The 27,121-nt window shown below is 35.0% G+C and overlaps 3 protein-coding genes across 5 annotated transcripts; all 3 read left to right on the forward strand.

Moving 5' to 3' along the window:
• The first annotated feature begins 5,894 nt into the window (after nucleotides 1-5,894).
• Nucleotides 5,895-12,218, forward strand: LOC128168207 (transcription elongation factor 1 homolog). 2 transcript variants are annotated; one of them, XM_052834391.1, is made up of 4 exons: nucleotides 5,895-5,937; nucleotides 8,597-8,723; nucleotides 8,956-9,026; nucleotides 11,838-12,218. In XM_052834391.1, the coding sequence occupies exons 1-4, from the start codon at nucleotides 5,910-5,912 to the stop codon at nucleotides 11,900-11,902; spliced, it is 291 nt and encodes a 96-aa protein (XP_052690351.1). In that variant the 5' UTR covers nucleotides 5,895-5,909; the 3' UTR covers nucleotides 11,903-12,218. The 2 variants fall into 2 exon arrangements, with proteins under 2 accessions (XP_052690351.1, XP_052690350.1); XM_052834390.1 differs by lacking the exon at nucleotides 5,895-5,937 and adding an exon at nucleotides 6,108-6,138.
• Nucleotides 12,219-13,443: 1,225 nt separating this feature from the next.
• Nucleotides 13,444-16,167, forward strand: LOC128164994 (uncharacterized). The gene has a single exon (XM_052829161.1). The coding sequence runs from the start codon at nucleotides 14,231-14,233 to the stop codon at nucleotides 15,740-15,742; it is 1,512 nt and encodes a 503-aa protein (XP_052685121.1). The 5' UTR covers nucleotides 13,444-14,230; the 3' UTR covers nucleotides 15,743-16,167.
• A 5,112-nt stretch (nucleotides 16,168-21,279) lies between these two features.
• LOC128164993 (tripartite motif-containing protein 3-like) lies at nucleotides 21,280-23,680 on the forward strand. 2 transcript variants are annotated; one of them, XM_052829158.1, is made up of 2 exons: nucleotides 21,280-21,591; nucleotides 21,895-23,680. In XM_052829158.1, exons 1-2 carry the CDS (start codon nucleotides 21,483-21,485, stop codon nucleotides 23,583-23,585), a joined length of 1,800 nt encoding a protein of 599 aa, XP_052685118.1. In that variant the 5' UTR covers nucleotides 21,280-21,482; the 3' UTR covers nucleotides 23,586-23,680. The 2 variants fall into 2 exon arrangements, with proteins under 2 accessions (XP_052685118.1, XP_052685119.1); XM_052829159.1 differs by having other exon boundaries at nucleotides 21,580-21,695.
• Nucleotides 23,681-27,121: the final 3,441 nt, after the last annotated feature.

Consider the following 27,121-nt stretch of genomic DNA (forward strand, 5'->3'; position numbering starts at 1 on the left):
ATTTATTTGAAATCGACTGTAGCAGGTAAAAAGAGATCTGAGGAAGGGTTGTATCACAGTAGTAAAATCAAAGTTAACACAACTGCATTCAGTATCATTCAGTTTTACTGATATTAGTTTCACCGTTTCTAATATACAAACCTGTTTACTGATATTAGCCATACCTTATGAAATTTCATTGGTATTTGTGTAATCAAAACAAAAAGAAAAGAACAAATTATTTCAAGAGATGTTACAGAATATTGCTTTTTTAAAACTAGTTAACAGAAAAATGAATGCCTGAATTTCACTTGCCCGGAGACTGTAAATTATTTCAACTCTTTATACCGTCTTCCTTGGAAGACGGTAATCACTGATGCTCAATTTGGCTTTAGAGCTGGACATAGTACAACAGATGCAATTTTTATTTTACATTGGTTAATTAGTCGAAGCATTGCAAAGAGGAAAAAATTATTTTGCTGTTTTGTAGATTATCAAAAGGCTTTTGACAAAATTGATAGAAATCTAATGGGTTTTTTTAAATTAGCAAGAAGTGGTGTTGATTGTCGTATGTTGAATATTATAAAGTCTATGTATAGTAACATAAAGTCATGTGTAAAATATCAAAATCATATATCCGAGTTTTTTGATTGTCTCGAGGGTTTGATGCAGGGTGGGTGAGTCTATGTCTCCTTTCTTATTTTCCTTGTACGTAAATGATTTTGAAATTGAATTCATAAAGGAGATGTGTCTACCTGTTGAAATTAGAGATATTGCTTTATTCTTAATTATGTATGCAGACGACACTGTACTTTTTCAGAGACAGAGCAAGGTTTACAAAATATGCTTGATTGTTTACAACAATATACATCCAAGTGGAAGTTAAAAGTTAATGTAGATAAAACAAAAATTGTTGTATTTAGAAAAGGTGGAAGGTTAAAAAATAATTATTGTTGGAATTATAACAATGAATGTATTGATATTGTTGAAAACTTCAATTATCTTGGTATAACTTTGAATTTTAATGGCAGTTTTCATAAAACGCAAAGCGTTTTAGCAGCACAAAGTAGAAAAGCGATGCATTGTTTATTGTCCAAAATGAAGCCATTACAATTGAATGTTAATACAAAATTGTCACTGTTTGATACATATATTGGTAGCATAGTACATTATGGTTGCGAATTATGGGGACAGCACCCAGCAATTTAGTGAATTAGAAAGTATACATTTAGATTTTTGTAAGACGTTATTATGTGTTAAGAAAAGTGTTACATCAATGATGGTGTATTTTGAATTAGGTCGTAAACCACTGCAGTTGGATAGAAATTATAGAATGTTGAAATATTGGATAAAGTTAAAGAATAGTGATAATTGTATTTTAAGCAATATATACCAAGATATGGTAAATGAATGTGAAACACAGTTAGCCTCTAATTGTTGGCTCTCATACATAAAACAATTGATTAACAATTTAGGTTTTGGATAAATATGGAACTGTAAAGAACAATTTAATGAACATGTATTCCTACACTGAAGTGAAGCAGAGGTTGACCGACATGTTTATACAAGAAGGACATGGCTACTTTGAAAATTCTCCCAAATGTATAATGTATAAGCACTTATGTAATAATTTTGAAGTACAAGAATATTTAACAAAACCAATACCAACTGTATATGTTCAATTCATAAGTAAATACCGTTTATCCTCTCATCAACTCGAGATTGAGCGTGGCAGATTTTATAATATCCATAGAAATGAGAGAGTTTGTAAACTATGTTCACTATCACAGATTGAAGATGAGTTTCATTTTATTTTAATCTGTCCATTTTATAAGGAAATAAGAAAGTTGTATGTAAAAAAATATTATTATGAAAAGCCTTCTGTTTTTAAACTTATTCAATTACTTTCAACAAAGAATATCAAAGAGTTGTGCAATTTGGGAAAATACCTATATAAATGCTCAAAATTACGATAAAATTATAATTAGTTTTTGTTTTGATAATATACTCTTCATTATCCTGTTAACTTCTGTCATGTATATTTTGCAGACTGCTATGTGCACACGCAGTCTAATACAAGATTATGTACTTCAACAGCAGACGTGTAAAGGGAGCTAACTTTTGTTGTGTTGTTGAGCGTTGTAGGCATCTGGCGAAAAAGAATCAAGTAAACTCTCTTTCTTATTACAACTTACCATTTTTCAGAAATCGCTAATTTTTAAAAAATCAACAACCAAGTTACCTGGTATTTTCAAAAATGTTCACTATTACTTAAATTCAAAAGTTTGAAACAATCACTGCATGCAGAGGCGGATCCAGCAATTTGGAAAAGGAGGGGGGGGGGTCCAATCAATACGTGCAAAATTCATTATTTGTCAATAAACAAGGACTTTTTTAACGTTTTCCGTGCGTAAAAATAAACATTTATCTCGTCACTAGCTATTTCATTTCTATTTCAACATCAGAGTACACTGCATTATTGAGCGTTTTGCAGTTTTGGTTTATATAGGTAAGGAAGATTTGCATAATTTTTTCGCCTTAAAAAAAAACAAGTCTCCAGCAATAAGAACGTAAGTGAGTCTGTGCTTAATAGAAAAGAAACACTAAAAACAACAAATAATTCAGACTAATTACGACAAACTATTATAAAAATCGATTTTTTAGTAAAGAAGATGGGTGGATAAGGCATGTGAAATGCCCATACACGGTCGGACAAGCTACTGAAAAATTAAAATATCAATAAATCTGATATATTTTTTAAAAATCGTTTAAAACAATATACATTTAACATATCAGTGATTTTTAACCTATAAACATGTTCAATACTTGGAATATGTTGACTCAAACAGGCGTATACGTATCAAAACCTGCAAATACCGTCAGTTTTTAGAACTTGAAGGCATTTTCTTTCATAGAGTGGGTCTGTGCTCCATATTTTACTCATAGTCTAAATAAGGTCTATTGGAAAACAAACCGATTTCAATCAACAAAAACGTGGAGAGATGACCCACTATACATTAAAAATATCATTTTGTATCCCAACAATTGAAAGTTTTGAGAAAAAAAAAATACAAGTCCGTAAACTCGTGGTCAAAGTCACACATAATATTTAAACAGCTTTGTTGTGTCTGAATTGGCTCAGTGGTTAGAGTACCCGACATAAGCTAACATTAAATATCTAGGGTTTTTATGTTATGGGTTCGATACCGCAAACATTTCTGGGAATATTTTTTTTCTTATCTTGTGTTGAATATTTTAAAAAATGAATATAGTTAGAAATTGTGCTTTTGCAAACTTGTATTATAATATATTTGAATAGATTTAATTTGGAAAAAATAAATTCAAAATTGTATTTCACCACTAAACCGAATGGGCGTTTGCGCCATCTTATTCCCCCATCTTCAAATTTTTTATGTGTTTGATGTTTAAATTCTGAACAATTTATCGATTTTGATTTCTATATATCGAATGCTTTCTTAAATAAAGGTCTAAATGATAGGATATGACAAAAGAATGGGGATAATTTATCTGCTGAATATATTGTACATGTGTAATACAGTGGTACAAGCAATTGTCGTCCCAGGGAACTTGATGTGATCTCTGTAATGGGTACGCTACATCATCCAGCACTAGTACAGATGCGATCATATAATTATTTAGGAGAGTTTTGAAAAGTTGTGCATTTTCATAATGGTTTATATATAAACCCTTTACACGGTATTTTTGTCGGACAGAATTTCCGATTTTAAATTAATTTATTATATTTACATTCTACTGTGTTTTTCCATTAAATTCCGTGATGTTTAAATGCCTCTAAATGCAACAAGTAGTCAAAGGTCAAATTGACGAGTTTTATTATGATGTCACAAACGTTGAACGCTGTAAACTGCAACGTCACAAGCGAAAATCAAAGTTCACGCTTGTGGCTGTTACTGTGGCTCTTCCATTAAAGAGGTTCGATCCTCTGATTTTGGGTAGCCATTTTGTGTCACCTCTAGCCTGGAAATTCTGTGTCATATATGAATTCTACTTGTAAATTCCTTTTTTACAATGCCAAATAAACTATATTGAATAAAATAGTGAAGGAAACATTCCATATTTAGAGAGTGTAGTAAGGGACTATATTTTGTGGCGGAAGGTTTTTAAGAAGAAAATGAACATTTTTCATAACTCAGTTGTTTTAGAGTACCGTCATTTTGGCTTTCTCATTTTCCGTGCAGACCAAATTTTCAGATAGTTTATGCATTGGGATATCTGCATGTTGTTTCAAAAAACATATTTCAACAATATTTCAATATTTCTATCGACATATATTGGCATGTATAAGTGATATATCATAAAAGTAAAGAAAAAATCAACTCCAATTTTCCCCTAAAATTAGCTTATTTCATGCCATATCTCAAAATTTACATTATGGACCCATACTTTTGGTTTTATTTTCTGAATATTTAAGTTTCTTTTGACAAGTCTGTCAGAATTTGAGAAAAAGTTTGAGACTTTATAATTATTTAATTGCATGTTGAATCATTTATGAATAAAAATAGTATTTTTTCAGTGCAAAAAGGTCAAAATATCCATGAGGTGAAGTAATTGCAAACTTTTTCATTAAGATAATTTTAATTTTATTAATTCTAAATAATGTAAATTTGTATTTGATACTATGGTTCATTTCAATAAAAAGTTATAGAGGGAAAAGCAATTTATGTGCAATTCGCACTTTCAGTGCAGAAAGGTCATATTAAATACACCGTAGCACCGAAAGGAGCATATAGACCCCAAAATTTTGTTTTGAATTTTGGTTTAGATATATGTGTAGATGTTAAAAAATTACTTTAGAAAAAAACTTAGAGACTTTTGATCGCAGGATCCAACGTCCTTAATATTCACTTACCCTTAGGATAAGATAGGAATTTTAAGGTATGAATCACATTTGCAGACAAGGCAAGAAGTTAAAAAAAATGTAAATATAAGCATTAAATCATGATTTTTTGAAGTATACACTCTCATAACTGCAGCGGTGTGTGCATACAAATTTTCATAACGCGCTAACGCGCGTTACTCAATTTGTATGCACACACCGCTGCAGTTATGAGAGTGTATACTTCAAAAAATCATGCTTCAATGCTATAAAACAATACATTTGAAAGCGGCTTTTAAAAGTAAAACGAATGCGTGTACTCGTACTTGAACGTCGTTTTACTCGATTGTTTGTCAGTTCAAAGCTGTATGAACTATAATCGATTTTTTAAAATAAGAAATAGAGTAAAAAATACATTGTAGATGTTATTATAAATCTGTGTTTTTAAAGATACTGCTTAATTTTTTATTATTTTTCACATGTTTACTCAGTGTAGTAAACACCGGATGCTGAAGGGGGGTACTTTATTTCGATAAAGAAACTGAATTCATATGTCCCAGAGAAAGGGGGGGGGGGGGGGGGTTCGGACCCCTGGACCCCCCCCCCCCCTCTGGATCCGCCAATGGCATGTAAAATCCCAAAATTATATGAAAATTATAGATGACGAGTTATACATGTAAATAACTGATATGGACAATTCCATTCAGGAACTACATTTTATGTATGTTTCTTTAAAACATGGACGGTGTTATTGTTCCATACTATCTAATGAATCAAATAGAAATATGCTCAAAATGATATGAGTGTTTCAAACATTATCTTTGACAATTGTTGAATGGTTCTTTAACGAAATCGAAAACAACAATATACTTTCCTTTTTAAGATTAATAAGTACGCCCTGTGCGCAATAAGGACATGGTATTCTTTCCTGACATTATACTTTCTTGATTGTGCAAGATAAGTCGTTCGTTAAAAGGTCAAAAATGACGTTGTGGCCTCGAGTGATTTCCTCATAAAAAACGCAACTACTGTTTAAAATACGGAGAATTAATTCAGAGATAAAGAATATGAAATGAAAGTAAAATTCCAGAGAACAAAAGGTAATATTGAAATATCCATGGAACGATCTAACAATTTGATTGTAAATTGGCACTTCCGGTAATTTTTCAGCGTTTTTGCAGGTTGGTAATTTGGTATTCAGCATAATCCAATCATAAAAAGAAGCAGGCGTATTTTTGTAATGTCAGTTCAATGTGAATTGATGGGTTCAAATGTATCCTGCCTTATGGTTGAAATAGAAGGTGAAATGCACGGATTGCGACGTTTTTCTTTAGAAACCAATGTCAACACTGGTCAATGCTTAGGGAACTCGAGCGTCTCAAAATATTGTGAATTCTGCGTTGTATTTTAAACAAGTAGATCTTCATTAATCTATCAAAGACGAACACAAGTTTCTTTTGTTATAGATGTATTAGAAGAGAACAGGTATGATATGTACATCCAACGTGTCCCGCTTTGTTCCCTTTTAATATCTCACATTCTCTTTCTCTCCTTTCATACACAGTACGCTGACCGACACCAAACACCATTAGGCCTCCCCATTAGGGCATTAGACACCCAAAGTTGGGGCGCCCGTAAGGGCATTAGACACGATAGTTGGGGCGCCCGTTAGGGCATTAGACAGGTTGGGACCACTCTCCCAATTGGGATATAATAGCCGATTTGGGATATAATAGCCCAAATGGGATATAAATTTTAAGTGCAAAAAATAAAAAAAATTTGATTTTGAAATTTTTGATATAAATCCGCATTAGAATAGATGAAATACAACAACTTTTGGTAAACAACTTTTTCTGTAGCTGTACTATTACTGAGATTGATCCCTCAGTTTATCAAAAACTTCTTGGGGATCAATCTTACAAACTATAGAAATATAGAAAAACTTCTTAACCAAAAGTTGTTGTGTTTTATTTACATTAATGCGGAAATATTTCAAAAATTTAAAAATAAAAAAAAATATTTTTTCACTTAAAAATTATATCCCAAACGGGCTATTATATCCCATTTGGGAGAGTGATCCCAACCTGTTAGACACCATAGTTGGGGCGACCGTTAGGGCATTAGGCTCCTGTATTATGGCTTAGGTGCACTTTAATGCAGTGATAGTTTTCAACTTTTAATAGTTCTGTAAACAATGCATGTAAAGATTGCTCATCAATTTGTGTCTCTTTCGGAGACTTTGTACTTAAAATTCTAAAAGTTTTGGGGTAAATGATTTATGTCCACACAGGTACTTCTTGAATGAAATACATGTATAAAGAAGGTCAGTGACTTTAAGGTCTGTGTAATTTCGGGGAATCGTTTTCGAGAATGATTTTTATGAATTTTGGAATCAAGTCAAGTCGTACCCAACCCGTCTCGCACCCAAACCAACTCGTACTCAAATGGTCAGGTTGTACCCAAAACTATGTGGTTCACTCGTACCCAGATATTTGAGTAGGACTTCACTAGTCAACTTGTACCCACGGGGATATATATTTATTTATACTAGGGCTGGGACGATTCTGTACTTAGCCGATTCGGTACATATCACGATACATGATATGCAACGATACATATCACGATACATTGCAACTAAATGAAAGCATGAATAAGGGTTAAAAATTTATTCAATCTGTCGATGTATTACCGCATGTCCAAAGTTATTTTGCACAATTTGTCCACACTCCAGATTTAGCTTCCGAACAGTTTTGACAACTTTACGAGGTTTTCCGCTAGCTCTGTACTTTCATATTAGGCACGCAGACTAAAAATAGCCGACATATGAAGCTCGGATATTTTTGGAAAATGGAACGTTCATCAATTATAGGGCTTTGATTTCAGTGAATTACATGGTCATACTGGTCATAGTGTACTAATAATACTGTATGAGTACGAATACAGGTAGGACTAATGATGACCCAAGAGCTTCACATTTAGGCCCCCAAAAAAATGATTGTTTGTTTGGAATTGTCTCCTGCCTAATTGAAATTCCACCGCTAGTAAAATTTTGTTAGCAAAAAATAAAGAAGTTTTTTATTGTTTTTCTTTTCATCGTACAATGTTCGCATATAAGTTCATTCATCAAAATAGCTTTTTTACCAAATTGGATTCAATGTTATGAAATTAACAACACAGATCAATAATTATAATCTTTGTAGTATTTATGATATAGAGATCAAAATTCCAAAGAGAAATCCTGTAAAAGAAATTTGTGTTAGTGATGAAATTTAATCCTAAAGATTTGAATTTCGTTTTATGGTTGTGTTATTTGACAAGAAAAAAATAAGCATTAAATTTCCACTGTTTACTGTAAATTCCTTATTTTATTCGAGTACTTAATTCCGCGATTCAGGTGTTTTGTATCAAATCGCGAGAATATAAAATCGAGATCAGCAAATATTTTTTACAATATCCTGTAGTTTAAAACTGTCTGAAAAATAAAAGCGAGATTCTAAAATGTGTGAGAGTTGCTACTCACAATTTTATGCAGAAATTAATTCCTCGCGTTTAACTAGGAATCTACAGTACATGGTTTATGTAGATTTTTATGTTTTACTAATTTTTTTATTAAACTTCCAGTTTAAAACAAAAAATCCCCCCTCCCTCCCTCCTGGGTCTGGAAACCCCCAGGCGGCAATTCCAAACAAACATGTTTTTAAGAATAGCCCTCTATATACCGGTAGCTCATTATTTTTTCTGCTTGGTTTTTTGTTCTAGTTATCACAAATATGGGTAGAAGGAAGAAGTCGAGGAAACCTCCACCCAAGAGGAAGATCATTGAGGCCTTGGACACCATGTTCAACTGTCCCTTCTGTAACCACGAAAAATCATGTGAAGTCAAAATGTGAGTTATCTAAATTACAAAACAAGGACTTACTTTACTAGTCTACCAATGATGAAATATTACAAATCTTGTCTGAGATGAATTTGAAGTGTTAAATATAAATTGTTCACAATTCAGACAGTGAGACATTTGTGATTTCTGTATGAAAACAATCGGATATGAGAGTTAAATGCAATATACTGATTCATTTTTAAAATTGTTAATTAGCGGGGTTTTTATTGATCGTTGACAGGGATCGGGAGAGGAACACGGGATTCATAACCTGCACTGTGTGTCTGGAAGATTACCAGACTAGTATCAACTGTATCCTTGTCATGTCCATTATGTGTCAGCAGTAAGAGTATTACTGAGGGTCAAGGCTGGTGCTTTAGGGTGGCCCTTGTGACACAAGAGATACTATCTATGTGGAAACATATGCACATGCGTCTGTCCATTATAGTAAAGGGTAATCTTGTCCATTGTAATTTTGTTTGTGTTATCCAAGTTTTCAAGTTTCAGACAGTTTGATCTTCTTTCAGCACACTTTACAAGATCTCTAGACTTTCAGAGTGTTAAGACTACATGCCACTGTTCCTGCACATATTTAATAAAGAACTATATATGATATGAGTTAAATTTGGTCCCCATAATTCACCATTTTTAAAAGTGTTTCAATTACAATAAAAAGTTTTGTTATTTTTAGAAGAGTTGATATTAAATATATTTTTCACATATTTATTTGATTAATTTGCACTCACTTGCAGTATATGACGTCAAAAGTGACGCTATTTTTATAATTCAATCAAAATCAGTCAAAAATTGACATTTTTCTTATCTTTTTATGAATGGGAATTAAGAGTGCATGCTTGAACAAGGAAAAAAATTTTGACACTTATAAGTCTTGGCTAGATACATCTCTGATTAAAATATTTTGTTTGTTCAAGCATGCGCTCTATTTTTTCTGAAAGAAAAACTGCTTGAAAACAAGCTGTTTTATGCTTAAAATGCAAAAATGGCGGGAAAAGGTTGTCTTTACAATGCCATATTTCTAAATTGTGGGCACTTGAATCAAAATGAACATTAAGTAAAAACATCACTTATATATCTGTACAAAGAATTACAGTGAAATAATGATATTCCCTTTAGGGGGCCATTTTAGGCCCATAGCATACATTTAAGCATTGAATCACTATTTTTTGAAAGATATAGTCTCATAACTGCAGCGGTGTGTGCATACAAATTGAGTAACGCGCGCTAGCGCTTTATGAAAATTTGTATGCACACACCGCTGCAGTTATGAGACTATATCCTTTAAAAAATAATGATTTAATGCTTATATTTAAATTTTTTAACTTCTTGCCTTGTCTGCAAATGTGATTTATAGGTCAAAATTTTTGTTTTATCCTAAGGGTAAGTTCAAATTAATGGAAGAACCACTGTAACAGCCGAAAGCGTGAACTTTGATTCTAGCTTGTGACGTTGCATTTTACAGCGTTCTACGTTTGTGACGACATAATAAAACTCGTCATTTTAACCTTTGAGTACCTTATGTGTGTTCCGGTCTTATAACTGCAGTACCTTTTCACACACTTTACATGCAAAAAATATTTGAATGTAAATATAGTCCTTTGTTACCAAACATGCTCTTGTACTGAGACAATTAGTTTTCAAGGAATGATGATGATGAATGCATTGAAGCTTTTTTTTACCTATATTAAATAGTATTTCTATCCTGCAGTACATCATGTACATGTGAAATGTATATTAGTATTAAATTTCTTTTAGGCCTACTGTCAGAGTAATGGGAATTTGTGCTTTTGATAAGTTTATGCAACCTCTTTCTTCGCTGCTAAATGATATATTTAATATATTACATTTTTGCGCAGTCTTCATCTTCAGCTGAAAGCAGACAAGTTTCATTATGTAATTGTTTTCATCATCTTTTTGCCTGTGCTTGAATTTATTAACAAGAAGCAATGAGTGAGTTGTTTGGATGCATATGTAACAGCGACACTTATTGCCTCTGCTGGGGTTTGAACTCGGGTCCTCTGGCATGCCAGTCCGGCACTTTACTGATCGAGCTAAAGGGTTAACCCACTATGCAGAGCTAGTAGGAATGCCTTATACCTGATTCTACCACATTTATATAATTAAGTATTCCCACATTACGTATTAGAGTTTTTTCCCTCATTCTATCATGTCATGGTGGGGAAACTGTTTAATTTTCAAAAAATAAAATTAGTATATATAGAATTTATAATCACTGAAAATATACTGCCTTCTGGTTATCATGGATGAAAAGAGAATTTAGATTTTTAACCGGGTTTCCAACTGAAAAATCCGGTTATTAAAATGGTGAAAATGACGGGCGGCTGCCAAAAGGGTACCCTCATTGTATGGATAACTCCTCCTACAGTTTTCAAGATAGGAAATTGTTGTTTTCCAGATCAATTGTACATATATCAGAGGTATGCATATTGCTAGGATTTTGATTTCCGATAATTTTTGAAAAAAATACCAGCTTTTGAACTTAGTCATTTTTTGGAAAAATATTGCATATAGGGTACTCCATTTCACTAGATACAGGTTGACATGGATTATGGATACAGTTCACATATATATATATATATATATATATATATATATATATATATATATATATATATATATATATATATATATATATATATATATATATATATATATATATTACAATCAGATGAATAAACAGAATGAATTATGTGTTTTAAACACAACACTAAATTTACACGATGTGTTCCTTTCTGAAAAAAATATTTTTTAATTAAAGAAAAAAGAAGAGTATCAATTGTTGCAGTAATTTATTTCAAGTTAAGGAGGATTGTGTTGCAATTTCCCAACTCTTCCACATACATTTAGTAATGTCCGTTTACTTTATGAATGACACTGAGTGTACAAAGTGATTGATTGATCCGTGCATTATTTCCATGCTTATTGATCCATGCATTATTTCCATGCTTATTGATCCATGCATTATTTCCATGCTTATTGATCCATGCATTATTTCCATGCTTATTGATCCGTGCATTATTTCCATGCTTATTGACCCATGCATTATTTCCATGCGTCAGCGAAGTTTTTCTTGACCACAGACAGATTTATCGGAGCCCATAGATGTGTACAGCGATTGGATAGATGCATGTGAATCGGCCAATACATAGCACACGAATAATGGGGAGGCGGGTCATGCATAGAATTGTACCACGTGATTCACAACGTCATAAAGACTCGTATTTTAAGCTTGTGTGACAGTTTTATTGCAGGATGCAATACTTTACAAGGAAAAAATCCAGTTATTCACACAAAAAGATATTTATATGTAAAATAATGTGGTTTACATGTTGATGTCATCATGACAATGGTTTGTGAATTTTAATTTGATAGTTTTTATGTGTTCATTTTACGGTATTTTCTAATGATTTCACCATTCGTCTGTCCATCTTATTGTTATATTCGTCAATAAATAGTCAAACTCTCGTTCTGCGTGATTAACTTTTAAATATCCACAATCTAAGTCAACTTTATAATATCCTTTGTGTTTATAATGGATAATGAAGTAGAATTTAAAACTTCTAAGGTTCATTCTATTAAAGCTGTAAATGAAATCCATAATGGCGTGCATTAGTCGATAGTGTGCAGTAAAATTGAGTTCTTGTTTCCTCTGAATAAGAGGTAGAATTTGAAAGGCAACGGTAGAATAAATGACGATAGGAATGTTCAGAACGCTTTTACTTTAAAAACTAGGCTGTGTAACGGGCGATATAACTTTATTAATGTCTCTGTAAATTTGTCTGTTAAATCTGTTTCAGTCATATAACCTAGCTGTGTGGAATTGAATAGTCAATAAAAATGAAATGAACCTGGGAGTTGATCCTATCTTTATGAAGTGAATTCGGTATTTAGCCACCTCTAAGCTTTCGGCAAGCAGACGACACCCCGGAGGTCAGCGCGCGCGTCCATGGTAACGTCCTGCGCCGTCTCCATTTTGATGTAATAAGCGCCCTATTTATAACCGTGCCCCTCCGTCTCTATGCCAAAACTTTCTTATTCTGCTTTATTGAAGGGATATTGTTTGTTCGCTAAGCTTATAATTGAATCCAATATTACCCGACAGACGCTCTTTATTGAAAATAAAAAGGCGGAATTTCTAATTCTAAATTGCGTATTAAACCCCCAAAGATTTAAAAAGATAAAACTATTCATTAAAGAAATGTTGTAAATGTCTTTAGATAGATCTTATTCCTTAATAAAAAAGAACTATATGCAGGGTTTTAAACTGATCAATTTCTAGAAATCGAAGATTCACTTGTTTTGCTCGAGTTATTTGACATTTAAAGTAGCTGTGTTTTTGGTTGGATGGCATGTTATCCTTCAGAGTATTTCCAATTATGATTATAATACACACAAGGGATCTTATATCGGGTATTACGTGCACCATAATTATCAAAAAACTTATAGACTCATCCCTCCCCTAATAAATCGATTGACGTACCGACAGGTGGTCCCCCCCCCCTCCCCGCCAGGAACGCGGTGCCTCTTGATATGGCCACCACCCAATACTGCGCCACCAAGTGGCAATACTTCTCGAGTTGATAAGTAGAAAGTTGTGCACTATCAAACACTTGTCTGATCTCCCGGAGCGCCTGACAAATGATTTAAAATTCCGATGAGTAAGTGAGTGATATCTAGGTAACGGCGGACACACGGAGGTTTTCCCAATAATTTCTGTCAACATTGACACACGCGATTCAAACAATATACTTAGTATTTTTAACCATTTTGCTACCGATACCAATATTTTGTCTCGCTTAATTTATTGGCAGTAACAGTCGGGATACGAGTCTGTAAGAGAATCTGTGCACGCTTCTCTAATGGAGAGAGTGCTGCACTAAAAGCAGGTGCCCGAATCTCGCAGGGGACTGTCTCCGAGCTTCCAAGCCCTGCCTTCTATCACCGTATTGATCGCAGTGGGAGATTTCTTACAAGACGAGAGATAATGCAGTACTTTACACTTTTTCTCTAAACCAACCTGTTCGGACATGCCAGAGTGATTGACTGAGAGATTGAGCTTCAGGGTTAAACAAAACAAACTCTCCAAAAGAAAATAACTTTTGGTCACAATTCGCGTAATCGTTAGATATGGAGGTTTGTTTTCAACACTGTCATTTACTGACGAGAGTCTTGAAAAAAGTATAATGGGTCGAGACTGTCTCCTGAATTAGAAGAAATTTACCGTTCCCATTTAAATGGAATTCTTCGCTTGGCTGTGTCGATTTTAAAATTGTTGAAAGTTTTTAAATAAGATATTGACATAGACCCCTTGCCACAGTATTTCTGATCCCCAGTGTTGATTACTCCCGAGTTTTGGAAACCATGTAGTTTGGATTACGTGTCTCGGTTATTATCGAAATATCCAGTTTGTGTATTAAGGAGGAGTATGTTGTCTACTGAAAAACACCACAAGTGTTCTTAACAATTTCGAAACAACGATGAAATTCAAAGGTAGGGGTAAATCTGCCCCGATAGTACAGCTGACGGACGTGATGGACAGGGGCTATTTCCAGCAGGTCAGGTTCTTTATTGACCTTGGGATCGACATAGACTCCCCGAACGCCGACCACCGGACCCCGCTGATGCTGTGTGCTCTGATGGAGCCAGAGGAGTGGGGGACCGGGATCGCGCGCCTTCTGATAGAGAAAGGCGCCTCCCTGGACTGTGTGGATAGGTACGGTATGAACGCAATGCATCTATCATGTATTTATGGCCGCGTGGAACTAGCTAGAATTCTTCTCAATGCCCTAGACTTTGATTTAACAGAGGCCGACAAGTGGGGGAATACTGTTCTTCATTACGCCGTCAGAGCCGGAAGTGTCCCCTTAGTACGGCTCGTGGTCCACGCCCACAAAAAATACAAAATCCCCATGGACCGGAAGAACCGCGACGGGCTGTCGGCGCTTGAGGAGGCCTTCCGGTTCTCTCATGGACGGTGCGCTGAGATTATCGCAGCCTCCGAGAGGATCGCAGAGGAGGACGTAGAGTTACTGGTCCCCCCTCCCACGCTGGACCTCAGATTCTCCAAGGATACGCTCAGCAACCGCACCGTCTCCGAACGCTCAATGACGCGGCCGCGGACAGCGTTTGTGACGCGCCGGAACTCAATGTCCAGCGGAAGCTCGACGTCAAGTTTATACCTCGCACAGAGACCAATTTTTGTGCGGGAATTTGCTGGAGCCAAAAGGGAAAAGTTGCCGAATGAAAAGGACTTTAACCAAATTATACGTTGTGCTAGTTTGTCAGACTTTAGGAATAATCCTGAATATCTTTACAATTTGACTGTTCCCGGTGCGATCGTTAGCAATGGTTCACATGTGGGGAACCGACAGACAAACAGACCCAAGTCTTGTTACGTGAGACGACCCGTGTCGGTGTCCAGTGAAGGGCCGGGCTTCAGCTGGAGAGTCGAGTTCAAGAAACTGTACGTCCACTATGAGTACCAGTGCTCTCCCTCCTACAGAGACGCCGCTAAATACGTCCCCGGGGAATTCCCCTCTCTCGACGGAAGTGGTTCCCCGCTACCCAACGAAGACATGGAGGACGGAGAGCGCGGAAAGAAAGGGAAGCGGTGTGGTAGCGGGAAAAAGGAGGCGGCGGAGAAACAGCGTAAACAGTCCCAGCAACAGAAGCAGCGCAAACAGTCCAGTGTCCAGACGCCGCAGGACAAGGGGAAGCAATCCAGTACGTCACTGGACGGGTCACTGGGGTCAAGCAGTGAGTCCATCGGAAGTAGTGGCGTTTCGTCCAAAAAGCAACAAGCTGCTTCCGGTGATACACAAACGACAAAACCGACGAAGTCCACAACGGAAAGTCACGGACGTATTAGTAGGACAATGCATTATGGGAAGACCGTGCCCCACGTATCGGTCCATGATGACGAAGGGATTTCCGGAGACGGTAGATCACCAAAAACGCCACCTATTGACCAAAACAAATTAAAGCCATAAATCTTAACATTAGCAATATACTGTAGATAAAGATTTTGTTATTATTGTAATTATGCCTTCTACTATAACCGGAGCTTTGGAAAACTAATGGCGCCTTGTTTGATGATAGATATGAGATATGAATGGATTTAAGGAAATACTAATTGTAGCTAACGAGACAGTTTTTAATGTTTATTTTACTCGTGAAGGAAACATGAGAGTGAAACTTTAAATGAAACACAAATACGGAAACTAATCCAATATTGACTTAACCAATTCCTCGAGTCGTGCAGAAAGGAAGCGACTTCATTTGTCCTCCGTGAGTGAGCCCACTCCGCAGTGGGAGCGACACGTATTTGTCTGCAATGACAAATATACGCGATTACCCGCCAATCTTTCTGGCTTTTCAACTGTGCTTATAGAAATTAGATTGAATACAAATATCACACGGGCCTTTCATTGTTGGAGTATTTCCGATATGATTGTCATTAACGTTCTCCTTGATATGGAATGATTTCTTTGCCTTCGATCTATCGACTGCGAGTTTCTGGCAATGGAGGAATTCTCAATGAGACTCTCGTAAAACAACATGGTTGACAAGCTGCCAAAGACGGAAACACGGTGTAATGTTTGGTCTGGGCTTTAGTACACATCGAAACATCCAGTGTTCTCAGTAAACCACATAAATATGTTTTAAAAGTAAAACCACTTATAAACAAAGGGAACATCTCATCGCGTGCATTGTGTGGTTAAACACAACATCCAAGTGTTTGACCAGCAATTTTTTTGTTAAGGGATTAGTGTTCAACTTAGAATTTAAACAATTTTCTTTCTCGCACACTTTAAAGTTCACTCGTTTGGATTCTTGATGTATTGAAATCCTTTATTCCTTAAAATTCACACTGTGAGTTTATTTTTGTAGATAAGAAAGACAAACAAACCATTATTAATCCTAGGAGAATACGGACAATCTTACAATTCGTACACCGGACAATAACATGCGCTGTCGACTTGTCAGAGCTGATTTTTTGCTGCGTAATTATACATTGTCTTTCGTGCTCAGTAACTCAATGTGTCAATATACACGGTTCCATTGTTCAGTAACTTCTTGCTGCGTAATTATACACGGTCTTTCGTGCTCAGTAACTCAATGTGTCAATACACACGGTCTCCCGTGTTCAGTAACTTCTTGCTGCGTAATTATACACGGCCCTCCATGTTCAATAACTTAATGTGTCAATATATTGTTTTTATTGTTCAGTAACTTCTTGCTGTGTAATTATGCACGGTCTCCCGTGTTCAATAACCTCTTGATGTGTATCTATGCATGGACACCCGTGTTCAGTTCCTTTGTGATATATAACTGCACAAATACCTGTGTACATATACCCCTTGATTTATAATTACAATTATACATGAGTACAACTACATGTTGATGATTGACTATAAAAGAGTGCATGTGAAATGTAAAGGACAACTTTAGATCGGTAACTTTGTATAAGTACCTGTTGACGGACATCTGTGTACTGTAGTACTTGTGTACTATAGTACCTGTGTTTGAGTACCCGTTAATGAGTACTTTGTACCTGTATACGGGTATACGTTTTGACGGTTTCCCATGTACTAGTTCTTTAGTACGAGTACCCGCTGACAGGCACCTGTGTATTATAGTACACGTGTGTGGGTGCCTGTTGACGTGAACCTTTGTACTAGTTTAATTCTCTGTACGAGTACCTGTTAACAGGTACATATGTACATGTATTATAGTACCTGTGTGGTTAAATCTTCCTTCATGTGGTCTGTACACGTGCGATTGCTTTACCTTTCGTCCGTTGCGATGAATGGCCGGTTTTGTTTATATTCGACTGAGTCCCACATCAGTCAACATTGCTATCTTGATGCCTTTTTCAATTAGGTGGGAAAATGTGGGGTTATTTAATTTGATCGAGCAGTAACTGTTTACACATGTGTGAGATTGACTTTTTATCAATTCAGCCAAAGTTCCCAAGAGTCTATAGCAAAGGACGTTGAAATCCGCCGTCCATTTTGTATGTATGCATGATTCCGTTGTATGGAAGTCATTCTATCATCAAAATTATCAACAATATATAAAGTATTTGAATTACAACAAAAGATTTCTCGGTCATTCTCCTGGTGAAATAGTCTGAAGTGATTATTGTTATTTTTAACTTTTCCCGGTATTTGCTCCATTTCAAAATTGTGTTCTATATCAGCGATGTACTTTAAACTGAAGACAATATAATGGGTGCGAGTTTTATCAAAGAAAATTCCGTAATGTGTACACTTTAGATTGGTGTTGGCGAAAGCTAATCATGATGCCATTAAAACTTTAAACTGTTTTAAGATGTTTGAAAACTTTGAAAAAAGGAAACCATTGTTCCATATCATTTCTACGAACTCTTCGTAGAATTTGAATTAATTCAAGGAATTTAAAGGAAAAAAACTGACTCGCTGTAATATACCTCAAGGATATAAATTAATTCTAGCTTAATTCTATCAAATGACTTAAAAAAATAGACGGTCTGGGATGATCCAACAGTACTTGGTTTATCGGGGACGATTCATCCGCACGCAGGAACATAAAAACACATTTTTAGTCAGGCTGAAGCAGCTGTACTGTCGTCTTTTCACTTTACAAAAAATTGTACAATTTCAAAATCATTTGATTTTTTCACACAAAAAAATTACAAGAAGAAAACTGATGCTGCAACAAAAATAATTGTCAATAAAGGAACTGCTTTGATTTAATCAGATTGGGTCGACAATGGAATGCGTTTGATAGTTATGTCTTTTACTTGTATGTCTTGTTTGATATTTAAAAAATTTAGCTGTCCTAAAATCAACTCTCTCTCTCTCTCTCTCTCTCTCTCTCTCTCTCTGGAGCTTACACTAACTTTCTTCCAATGAAAACATTCTATTTAGCATATCATTTTGTAGAAAATGAGACAATTCGACTCTATGAGCCCTTTTTTTTTAAATCGCATTTTTCGACAGACAAGTAAAGAGAGAGAACTCTGACAGTCACAAGCTTATATATAAAGACGAATAAAGGTATCACACTGGTAATCGGCCAATTCAATTGTAGTTCCATAAATTATATACCTCAGAATAATTTTTTTCCTTGACTGCATTTTTACATTTTCCTTTAATCAGTTTTAAATTTTTTTGTACCGCTGAGTAGGATATTTCATGTATTTTGTTAAGTGATGATCTTTTTTCACAGGGACTACTTATTTCAGGGCACATGCAGCAGCTTCCTGGGGAGTGTGCAGTCTGTTTACATACAAATGGAAAACACGTGGTTTTGAGGGTAGACCTGTTTGGAGCTAGATATTTTGAGAAAATGCCGTATCGCTTGCCCTTTTTATGGTGTTAGCTGATGAGATAGGTAACAAATAACATTTCCTCCGAATATTTTGTCATGAGGAATACAACTGATTTTTAGTGAAAACAATTACCGGTGTGATACCTTGAAAGTGCATGACCTTCGCAAAAAAATTCTGTTGATCAAATTACACTAAGAGTTATTCCTCTTTGTACGTTTCTATATTGTGTGAGGAGCATTGATATTGAGATCCATACAACGAACATGTGCTTGATGTTTCTATAACACATCTCAGCTGGTTTATTTATAAAGTCTTGTTATTAGTGACATTAATGAGAATTTTGTCAATACGGTTTATTCTCAAATATTGTAAAATTAAAAACGGTTACTATAACATACCTCTTTTTTTCTTCAATTCTTATCTATAATATTTCAAATTGAGCGTGTACTTTCACCTAAAATTCAACATTCTCAAAGTATGTTTTATCTCTTTACTCTGATCTTAGGTTTTTTCGTTGGTTACTTTTTCTGTCTCTTAAAATATTCAATATACCCTATTGTGTTGTGTGTACAATTAAAATAATATACACACCTGTATATATGGTATTCAATACATGTATATCCTGTTGTGATGTGTGTACATTTAGGTGCGGTGGGGGTGAGACGGTTATGGTATATATTTTTTCAACACCAACTGTTAAAACTTCTTCTTGGACAAGATGACATATCAATATAGTTTTTATCTGAGTTTTCAGAGATAACACCATGCAGGATGCTGTCCGTGTGTTAAATAGTAGGCGGCCCATCAAGGACTGACAACATGGTTACAGAACATCATCGTAGGACCTTTAATAGAACCATTTTAACAAGAGTTGGACTTTCGGTAGTTGTGTTAAACACCAATGTGACGTAGTTCTGTCTATTTCATTGCTGGCCATTCTGCCATGGCTCTTGTCTGGATTTTGAGCTAAGACTGTGCAATCTGTGCATATTTCGCTTGAAACCGCGTCATTACGCAAACCAACAGATTTGTACACATCTTTTTAGGCTGTCCAAAACAACACCACCTTCAAAATTAAAAAACTACGAGAAAAGCAAATACTTTTTGTATAAACACAATTTTGCAGCAAATTTTTTTATTCATTTATATGGTCACCAGTGTTGATACAAATTGAAAACTCTTCACAATCAATCCGTGTCTCATCCAAAATGTATGTTGTATTTACACTATTTCCCTACTGTCCATAAACACCCAAAACATTCTTATTGAACACGCTGTTTAGATAAAGGTCATTTTTCGGTGTCCATGGGGTAGGATTTCTGTCCAAGTTTCTTCATTAAGGTGCAAAATTATACCTAAAAAAGAACATTGCAAATATAAAATTCATTTTGTACGCAATTTAAAAAAGTGACTAAAATATGAAAAGTTCTTTATCATGTAGCGTCAAATCACAACAGTTAAAAATACATCTGGTTGCAGGGATGAAGCATCTTTTTTGAAAGTGGTGATGGGAGGGGGGCGCAGACTTATCTGTTATCTTGACAAGCAAAAAGAAAAAAAAAAGGGGGGGGGGGGGAACGACGTCTATTTTCAAAATCCTAATCCGCACGGGTGGTGGTAATTTAAGATTAATTTTCTTAGTTAAATTTAAGATTTCTTACCAGCTCCGAAAAAAGGGGGGGGGGGGGTAGTTCAGAAAAGATTTTTGTCTTTGTAATTTAAAGAAAATTGTTTGCTGCAAGAAATTGGGGGTCCCTCCTGTTTATGCTACGTGCCTTAGTAAATTACACCAAAAAATATAGTGTGCCTTTTTAACTTTATCTTCTTAAAAAGAAGTTTTATTTAATTTTTAAATTCACATTTGGCGTACAGATATGATCCACTGAAGCCTAGTCTTGAATATGATGAAGATGTCTTGTACTCCAACGAGGGAACACTAATGATCTACAAAATTAGAAAAAGTTATTGAACTTGACTGTACCTAAAATAACTGTGAATAATTTAAAAGAAATAAAGGTCAATGATCCAAGCTTTTCTGATCCGCACCGCTTCTCACAAAGGTTCACTTGGCTAGCGAAGATGCGGATAATCTTAAATTTACATAAGGAGTAAGGAATCATTCTTTGAGTATTGTGAGGTGATAATTTCGGTCGGGGCGTGATCAAATCCAATAAAGCCCGAAGGGCCTTATGATAGATTTGATCACGCCCCGACCGAAATTATCACCTCATAATATTCAAAGAATGATTCCTTATTACTTATATTTATATAATTTTAAGCCATCGTACGATTAAATATAAAAATGTAAATAAACAAACCAAGCTGGCGCCTCGATTTGGCGTCATTTGTATTATGGGTTATATAGTACAAAATCGATACGTAGTGTTGACACTGGATAATGTAAATATATATATATGACGTTTTTAGCAATTCATGAGGCAGACAACAATCACGTGATCCTAAAGAGGTCACCTAACCAGGAAGAGTATATATTACCCCGAGTCGCCATGATAGAAGTTGAAGGTTTGTACAGTTTTGAGATCTAAATGTTGCTGCATGCTGTCTGTATTTTCCAACGTTTTTCAACAACACATTTTTATATAATACCTTATTAAAAGTCATTAAAGGTTAGATGGTTGAACATATATGTAAATCATACGATATTTTAGATACATGTATGTGCATGTAAATGAATTTTATACAACTACAAAACAATGAACTGAAAGAGGACAGTTTCACACATAAACACAAAATTTATATCTTGGATTCAAAATCTGTACAAGCGGGAACATATGTAAATAAAATACAAGAATTAATTTTTTTCAGAATCCGTGCAAGTTCATTGCCTGACCATGGACGAGCGTTGGGCCCAGGATGTGTTACGGTGTCGTCTCTGTGAGACCCCGGGACCCCCTATGTACTGTGACATTTGTCACATACATCTGTGTAAAGCCTGTGTTGGGGAACATCTCTCAGATCAATCCAAAGAACACAAAGTGCTGCCATTTGAACAGCGGGGATCTACTACAAATTACCCTAAGTGTCCTAAACATTCCACAAAACAATGTGAACTTCACTGTGAACAATGTGACATTCCTATTTGTGCACTCTGTATTTCTGGAGAACATTTAGGACATAAACCAGTCGACATTGTTAAACATATTGAAAGCAAAAAAGAACTTTTACAGAGAGAAATGCAAGAGTTAGAGAAATCCATTTCTCCTAAATATCAACAGATTGCCTCTAATATCCCAGTCCAGAAAGCTGCTCTGAATGAAAACAGACAGAAATTGACATCAGCAATAGACAAACATGGAGAAGCCTTGCACAGAGAAATAGACACCAGGATCCACAAACTGAAATCTGATCTCAATGAAATGGACACCAAACACCTGGCCGTCCTCAACAAACAGGAAGGTGAAATCACACGCACCATTGATGAGATCACACAGACCATTGCTGAACTGAAGAAGTTAGTGGACTCCAATGATGTCAGCGGTGTCTCTGCCTACAAATCAAGGATTGCTGAATTCAGAAGATTGCCTCCTAAACTCACCGTGTTCTTACCAAGTTTTACCCCTCAGAAGATCAACAAAGAACAGCTTTATCAACAGTTTGGTTCTCTGTCAGCGTCATCTATCAAAACAGAAGAACAAGTCTACACCATGGATTCCCCCGGTGCTGAGTCCTCTCCCCCAGACAGACCGCTCATTGATGTACCACGGATCATCACGGAGATAAACACCGAGTATGGAGGCTCTAATAGATTATACAGTGTGTCCTGTCTGAGGGATGAAGAACTATGGACGCTTGGTGGGGACAACAAGATGAGACTGTACAACCTAAAGGGAAAACGAGTGAAGTCAGTCCAAACCAAGTCAGGGAACGGTCCAGTGGACATAGCAGTGACAAGGAGTGGGGATCTAGTTTATACTGATGATGATAGAACTGTGAACATAGTGAAGAATAAAAAGATAAAGACAGTGATCAGACCACGGGGGTGGATACCTTGGGGTGTCTGTAGTACCTCCTCTGGTGACCTCCTGGTTGTCATGGACAGTGATGATAAACAAACAAAAGTTGTGTGTTACTCTGGCTCCACAGAGAAACAAAGTATTCAGTACGGCGACAAAGGACAACCTCTCTATTCATCTGGTAACATTAAATACATCAGTGAGAACAGGAACCTAGATATCTGTGTGTCAGACTGGGGAGCCAATGCAGTAGTGGTGGTCAATCAGGCCGGGAAACTCCGGTTTACCTACACTGGTCCTCCCTCTACTACCATGGAATCATTCGTTCCACTCGGCATCACAACAGACAGCCAGGGTCGGATCCTGACAGTAGACTGGGACAACCACCGTATCCACATCCTGGATCAGGACGGACAGTTCCTCCGCTACATTGACAACTGTCATTTACAGTATCCATGGGGTATATGTGTGGACACCAGAGACAACCTCTTTGTGGGTGAACTAAACACAGGTAAAGTGAAGAAAATCCAGTATTACATGTAAACAAACTGTGTGTATATCTACATATATAAACAAACTGTGTGTATATCTACATATATAAACAAACTGTGTGTATATCTACATATATAAACAACCTGTGTGTATATCTACATATATAAACAAACTGTGGGTGTTACATTGATATGAATTGTTTACATATTGATAGATGAAATACAAACTACGTGTATGTGTGAATACAACACTTAAACAGGCTCTGTATAAATACTATAGAGGAAAATTTCTGTGGATTGTGCACAAATAACAGGTATATTTTATATGTACATGTATTGTGTGTGTGTGTGTGTAAACATACTGTTATGTATATTGTGTATAATTATATTGCATGTATATAATATTGTTTATTTCTCATTATTTAAGAAAGAATAAAAATGTTAAATAGTTCTATGGGATATAAACTTGTTGGTCACATGATTAAATCCTGTGAAGTCTGAAGGAATTCTCACAAGATTACATCATGTCCCAACCAACTTTATCCAAGAGAACATTTTAACATTAAAATATATTATCATATTTACATTGAGATGAGAGATCATTCCAAATCATGACTTACTGTCTGTCATACATACCAGGTTATATGCTCCATGTGACAAGCCGTCAGTTGACCTCTTGACCCTTCAGAAAGTTCTACTGAATTCTTCACTTCATCCTTCAATAGATTCAGATGACAAGAGAAATAGCAATGTACTTTATAATAACAAACTGTATTTATTTTAATGTTAAGAGACTGATTGCATTTACATGTACCATGTAAACAAACATTACTTATATACAAATTGTACTTCTATTCTCATTAATAATTGTATTTCATGTTGAATGATTAATAAAAAAAATTATTGTATGTTACACTGAATATCACTTTGCTGTCAAATAAATAAAACAAGACAATAATGGTAAATCATGTTACAGAGTTTTACATGTTATTAGATTATCTTACCTGGAAGATTAACGATTATCTTACCTTGTAGAATTTCTGAATTCCATCAGTTTCACGGGATAATTTGATTTTATTTGTGCCCTGAAGTGTCTGAAAATAGTGCAAGATATGAAAAAGAGAGTAATTGCAGAAGAGGCCCATAAGCCTCATTGCTAACCCGAGCTTTAATTTTAAAACTTTGTTACTCAGTTAAAGTTAGATAGTTAAATTAGCTAAAACTTTAGTTCATGTACTTTCATAATTATACCTCTAATTTATTTATAATTTAAGAAATTACGGATTTGGTTTTTGCGTCAAAAGACTATGATACGGGCTTAAAAAATGGCCTGCTAAAAATGAACATTATATTACTGTTATTCGTTTACAGATATACAAGACATGAATATAGAAGCTTAATAGAGCATTGAATGATTTATATTTGATATCGTCATGTCAATAACTGCCGTCAGGTGAACAGACAAATTGAATAATGCATGTTAGCGCATTATTCTGCTTGTAACGCGGCATTTGATTGGATAGAAATATTTAGTTAATTTGGATAGCCTGGTTTGCATGTCACAAGACACGTCACAATACACCAACGTCAAAAACGTACTAATCCGCTTAACAGGGTGTTTTCATAACATTTATGATATACATTTTTTAACCGATAACATAGAAATCACTGTTTGAGACCTACTTATTGTAAATTACATGTAAATTCATAGCAGTGATTAGTTGTTGCATTTAGAAGCATTTAAATATCACAGAATTTAATGGAAAAACACAGTAGAATGTAAATATATCTTATTAACTAAACTTTTCATTTTTATTCATACACAAAGGATGTTGTTACATGTAGATCTTGTATTTATCACATATTTATCTCAATATACGGTGGATATCACTCATGGGATAAATTTTTGATATTCCACTGTGTGTTCTTACGCCACATGACGTCATAATTAATTATTACGTAGCTTTAGACAGATTATTAACGTAGAAAGGAAAAAATAACAAAATAATTCAGTTGAAAGCGCGTTGAGTCAAAATGTGCAGCATTTGATGTGTTTCAGATTTTTTATGAATTACTGGTAAAAAAAAATATACCAGAAAATGAAATGTTTTTTGCTAATCCTCAAGGAACTTTTTTCCATTCGTGAAGTTGATGACGTCTTGTACATATAGTGAATGTGTTGTGCAGCTCACAATTATAATGTTTACAGAAACATTGAGGTTTAACAAAAGATTGAGGTTTACCGTGTGGTAAAACATGTGAAAAAAAGAATCTTTCATGATTTGCAATGGTTTATGATTTTTATCAAACGACTTGTGTGTTTGATAGAAAACACACAAGTCGTTGGATAAGATCATATACCTTGCATCTCAAGTCATGAGATCCTATATATAATATATAATAGTGGAGTGATTAAACAAGTCTAGTTTAAATTAGATTTGGTTAAAATTGACTGCAGTGGTCTGGAGGAGACAAGACACTGTCACAGAGTCAATGGACAACAGGCTTCAAGGTCATAAAATGAGAATAGACGTAAGTTTAAATTGTAACTGATGTGGTATCTTAAAATATTGTTAATAACTTGGTGAATGTCTGGCTTTAGGTTTGTATATCTTTATTATATACAGATGGAAATATCTGGCATTTCATGACTCGATCAAGTCAAGTAAAAAAAAATGCAAAATACATCTTTTGACCTAAATATATTCTTAGTTAATAGTATTAGAGCCCAGTGATCTGTAAATCTCTATGGTTTTGGGAGTAACAAAATATTCACGAAGTATTCATTGCTTGATCACCTGAAAAGATTCTTACCTGTAAATTCCAATGAAAATTGAATTCTGCATCCCACTTTTGGTCCTATATTGAATCAACATTACATAAGGAGGCTATATAACCTTCTTGTTCAATACTGTAACAAACAATCCAGCAAAGATAAAGCAATATACCAACATGTAATTCTCTTTCAAGTGGATATCTTCCTAAACAATTTTAGAAAATGAAATTTATGTAGATAGGATCTTGGAAATATAAAAAAAATGTCAACTAAATCATGTTATTGGTCTTGAATCATCAATCAACAACAGAAATAAAATGATTAACAACTTACAACCAATACGTGCCCTAAATAACCTCACTCAGGTAGCTTGTGTGACTTACCTGAATTCAATTCCAAATCATATCAATGGACTCCATCAAAAGAGAGCATCACCAAGTGTTACTACCTGTAACAATATAGGTTTTGTATAAACAAACAGAGCATTTGCTTTTATACAAGTTTGACAAATAAAATTATTAAACTTCTATACTTTTTTCACTTCATATAAGAGAAAATCAATATACATTGCTGGTTCTCTAAAATTCACCCTAAACAGACTCAGATTCCCTGCAAAAGGTGTGTCAGCTTGATGGACTGATACACATCTGCATGCAATTGGAACACTTAGCAGTTTCTTTTAATCTAAGGAAAAGTTCCAAGAAATTTTCGAATAAAATCATCAATACTAGTATTCATTATCAAATAGAATTAAACCAGTTTACAGTAGCAAACGGCAAGTACACATCTGGCGAGTTACATGTATATTGATT

This window comes from Crassostrea angulata, chromosome 10 (assembly GCF_025612915.1).
Source record: "Crassostrea angulata isolate pt1a10 chromosome 10, ASM2561291v2, whole genome shotgun sequence".
Taxonomy (NCBI): domain Eukaryota; kingdom Metazoa; phylum Mollusca; class Bivalvia; order Ostreida; family Ostreidae; genus Magallana; species Magallana angulata.

Bases quoted from the DNA above. Each gene is read 5' to 3' on its own strand.
- LOC128164993 (XM_052829158.1), top strand. From the start codon at position 21,483: ATGACGTTTTTAGCAATTCATGAGGCAGACAACAATCACGTGATCCTA. The intron at 21,592-21,894 runs GTTTGTACAGTT...AATTTTTTTCAG, and splicing joins CGCCATGATAGAAGTTGAAG to AATCCGTGCAAGTTCATTGC.
- LOC128164994 (XM_052829161.1), top strand. From the start codon at position 14,231: ATGAAATTCAAAGGTAGGGGTAAATCTGCCCCGATAGTACAGCTGACG.
- LOC128168207 (XM_052834391.1), top strand. From the start codon at position 5,910: ATGAAAGTAAAATTCCAGAGAACAAAAG. The intron at 8,724-8,955 runs GTGAGTTATCTA...GATCGTTGACAG, and splicing joins AAATCATGTGAAGTCAAAAT to GGATCGGGAGAGGAACACGG. The intron at 9,027-11,837 runs GTATCCTTGTCA...GACCACAGACAG, and splicing joins TTACCAGACTAGTATCAACT to ATTTATCGGAGCCCATAGAT.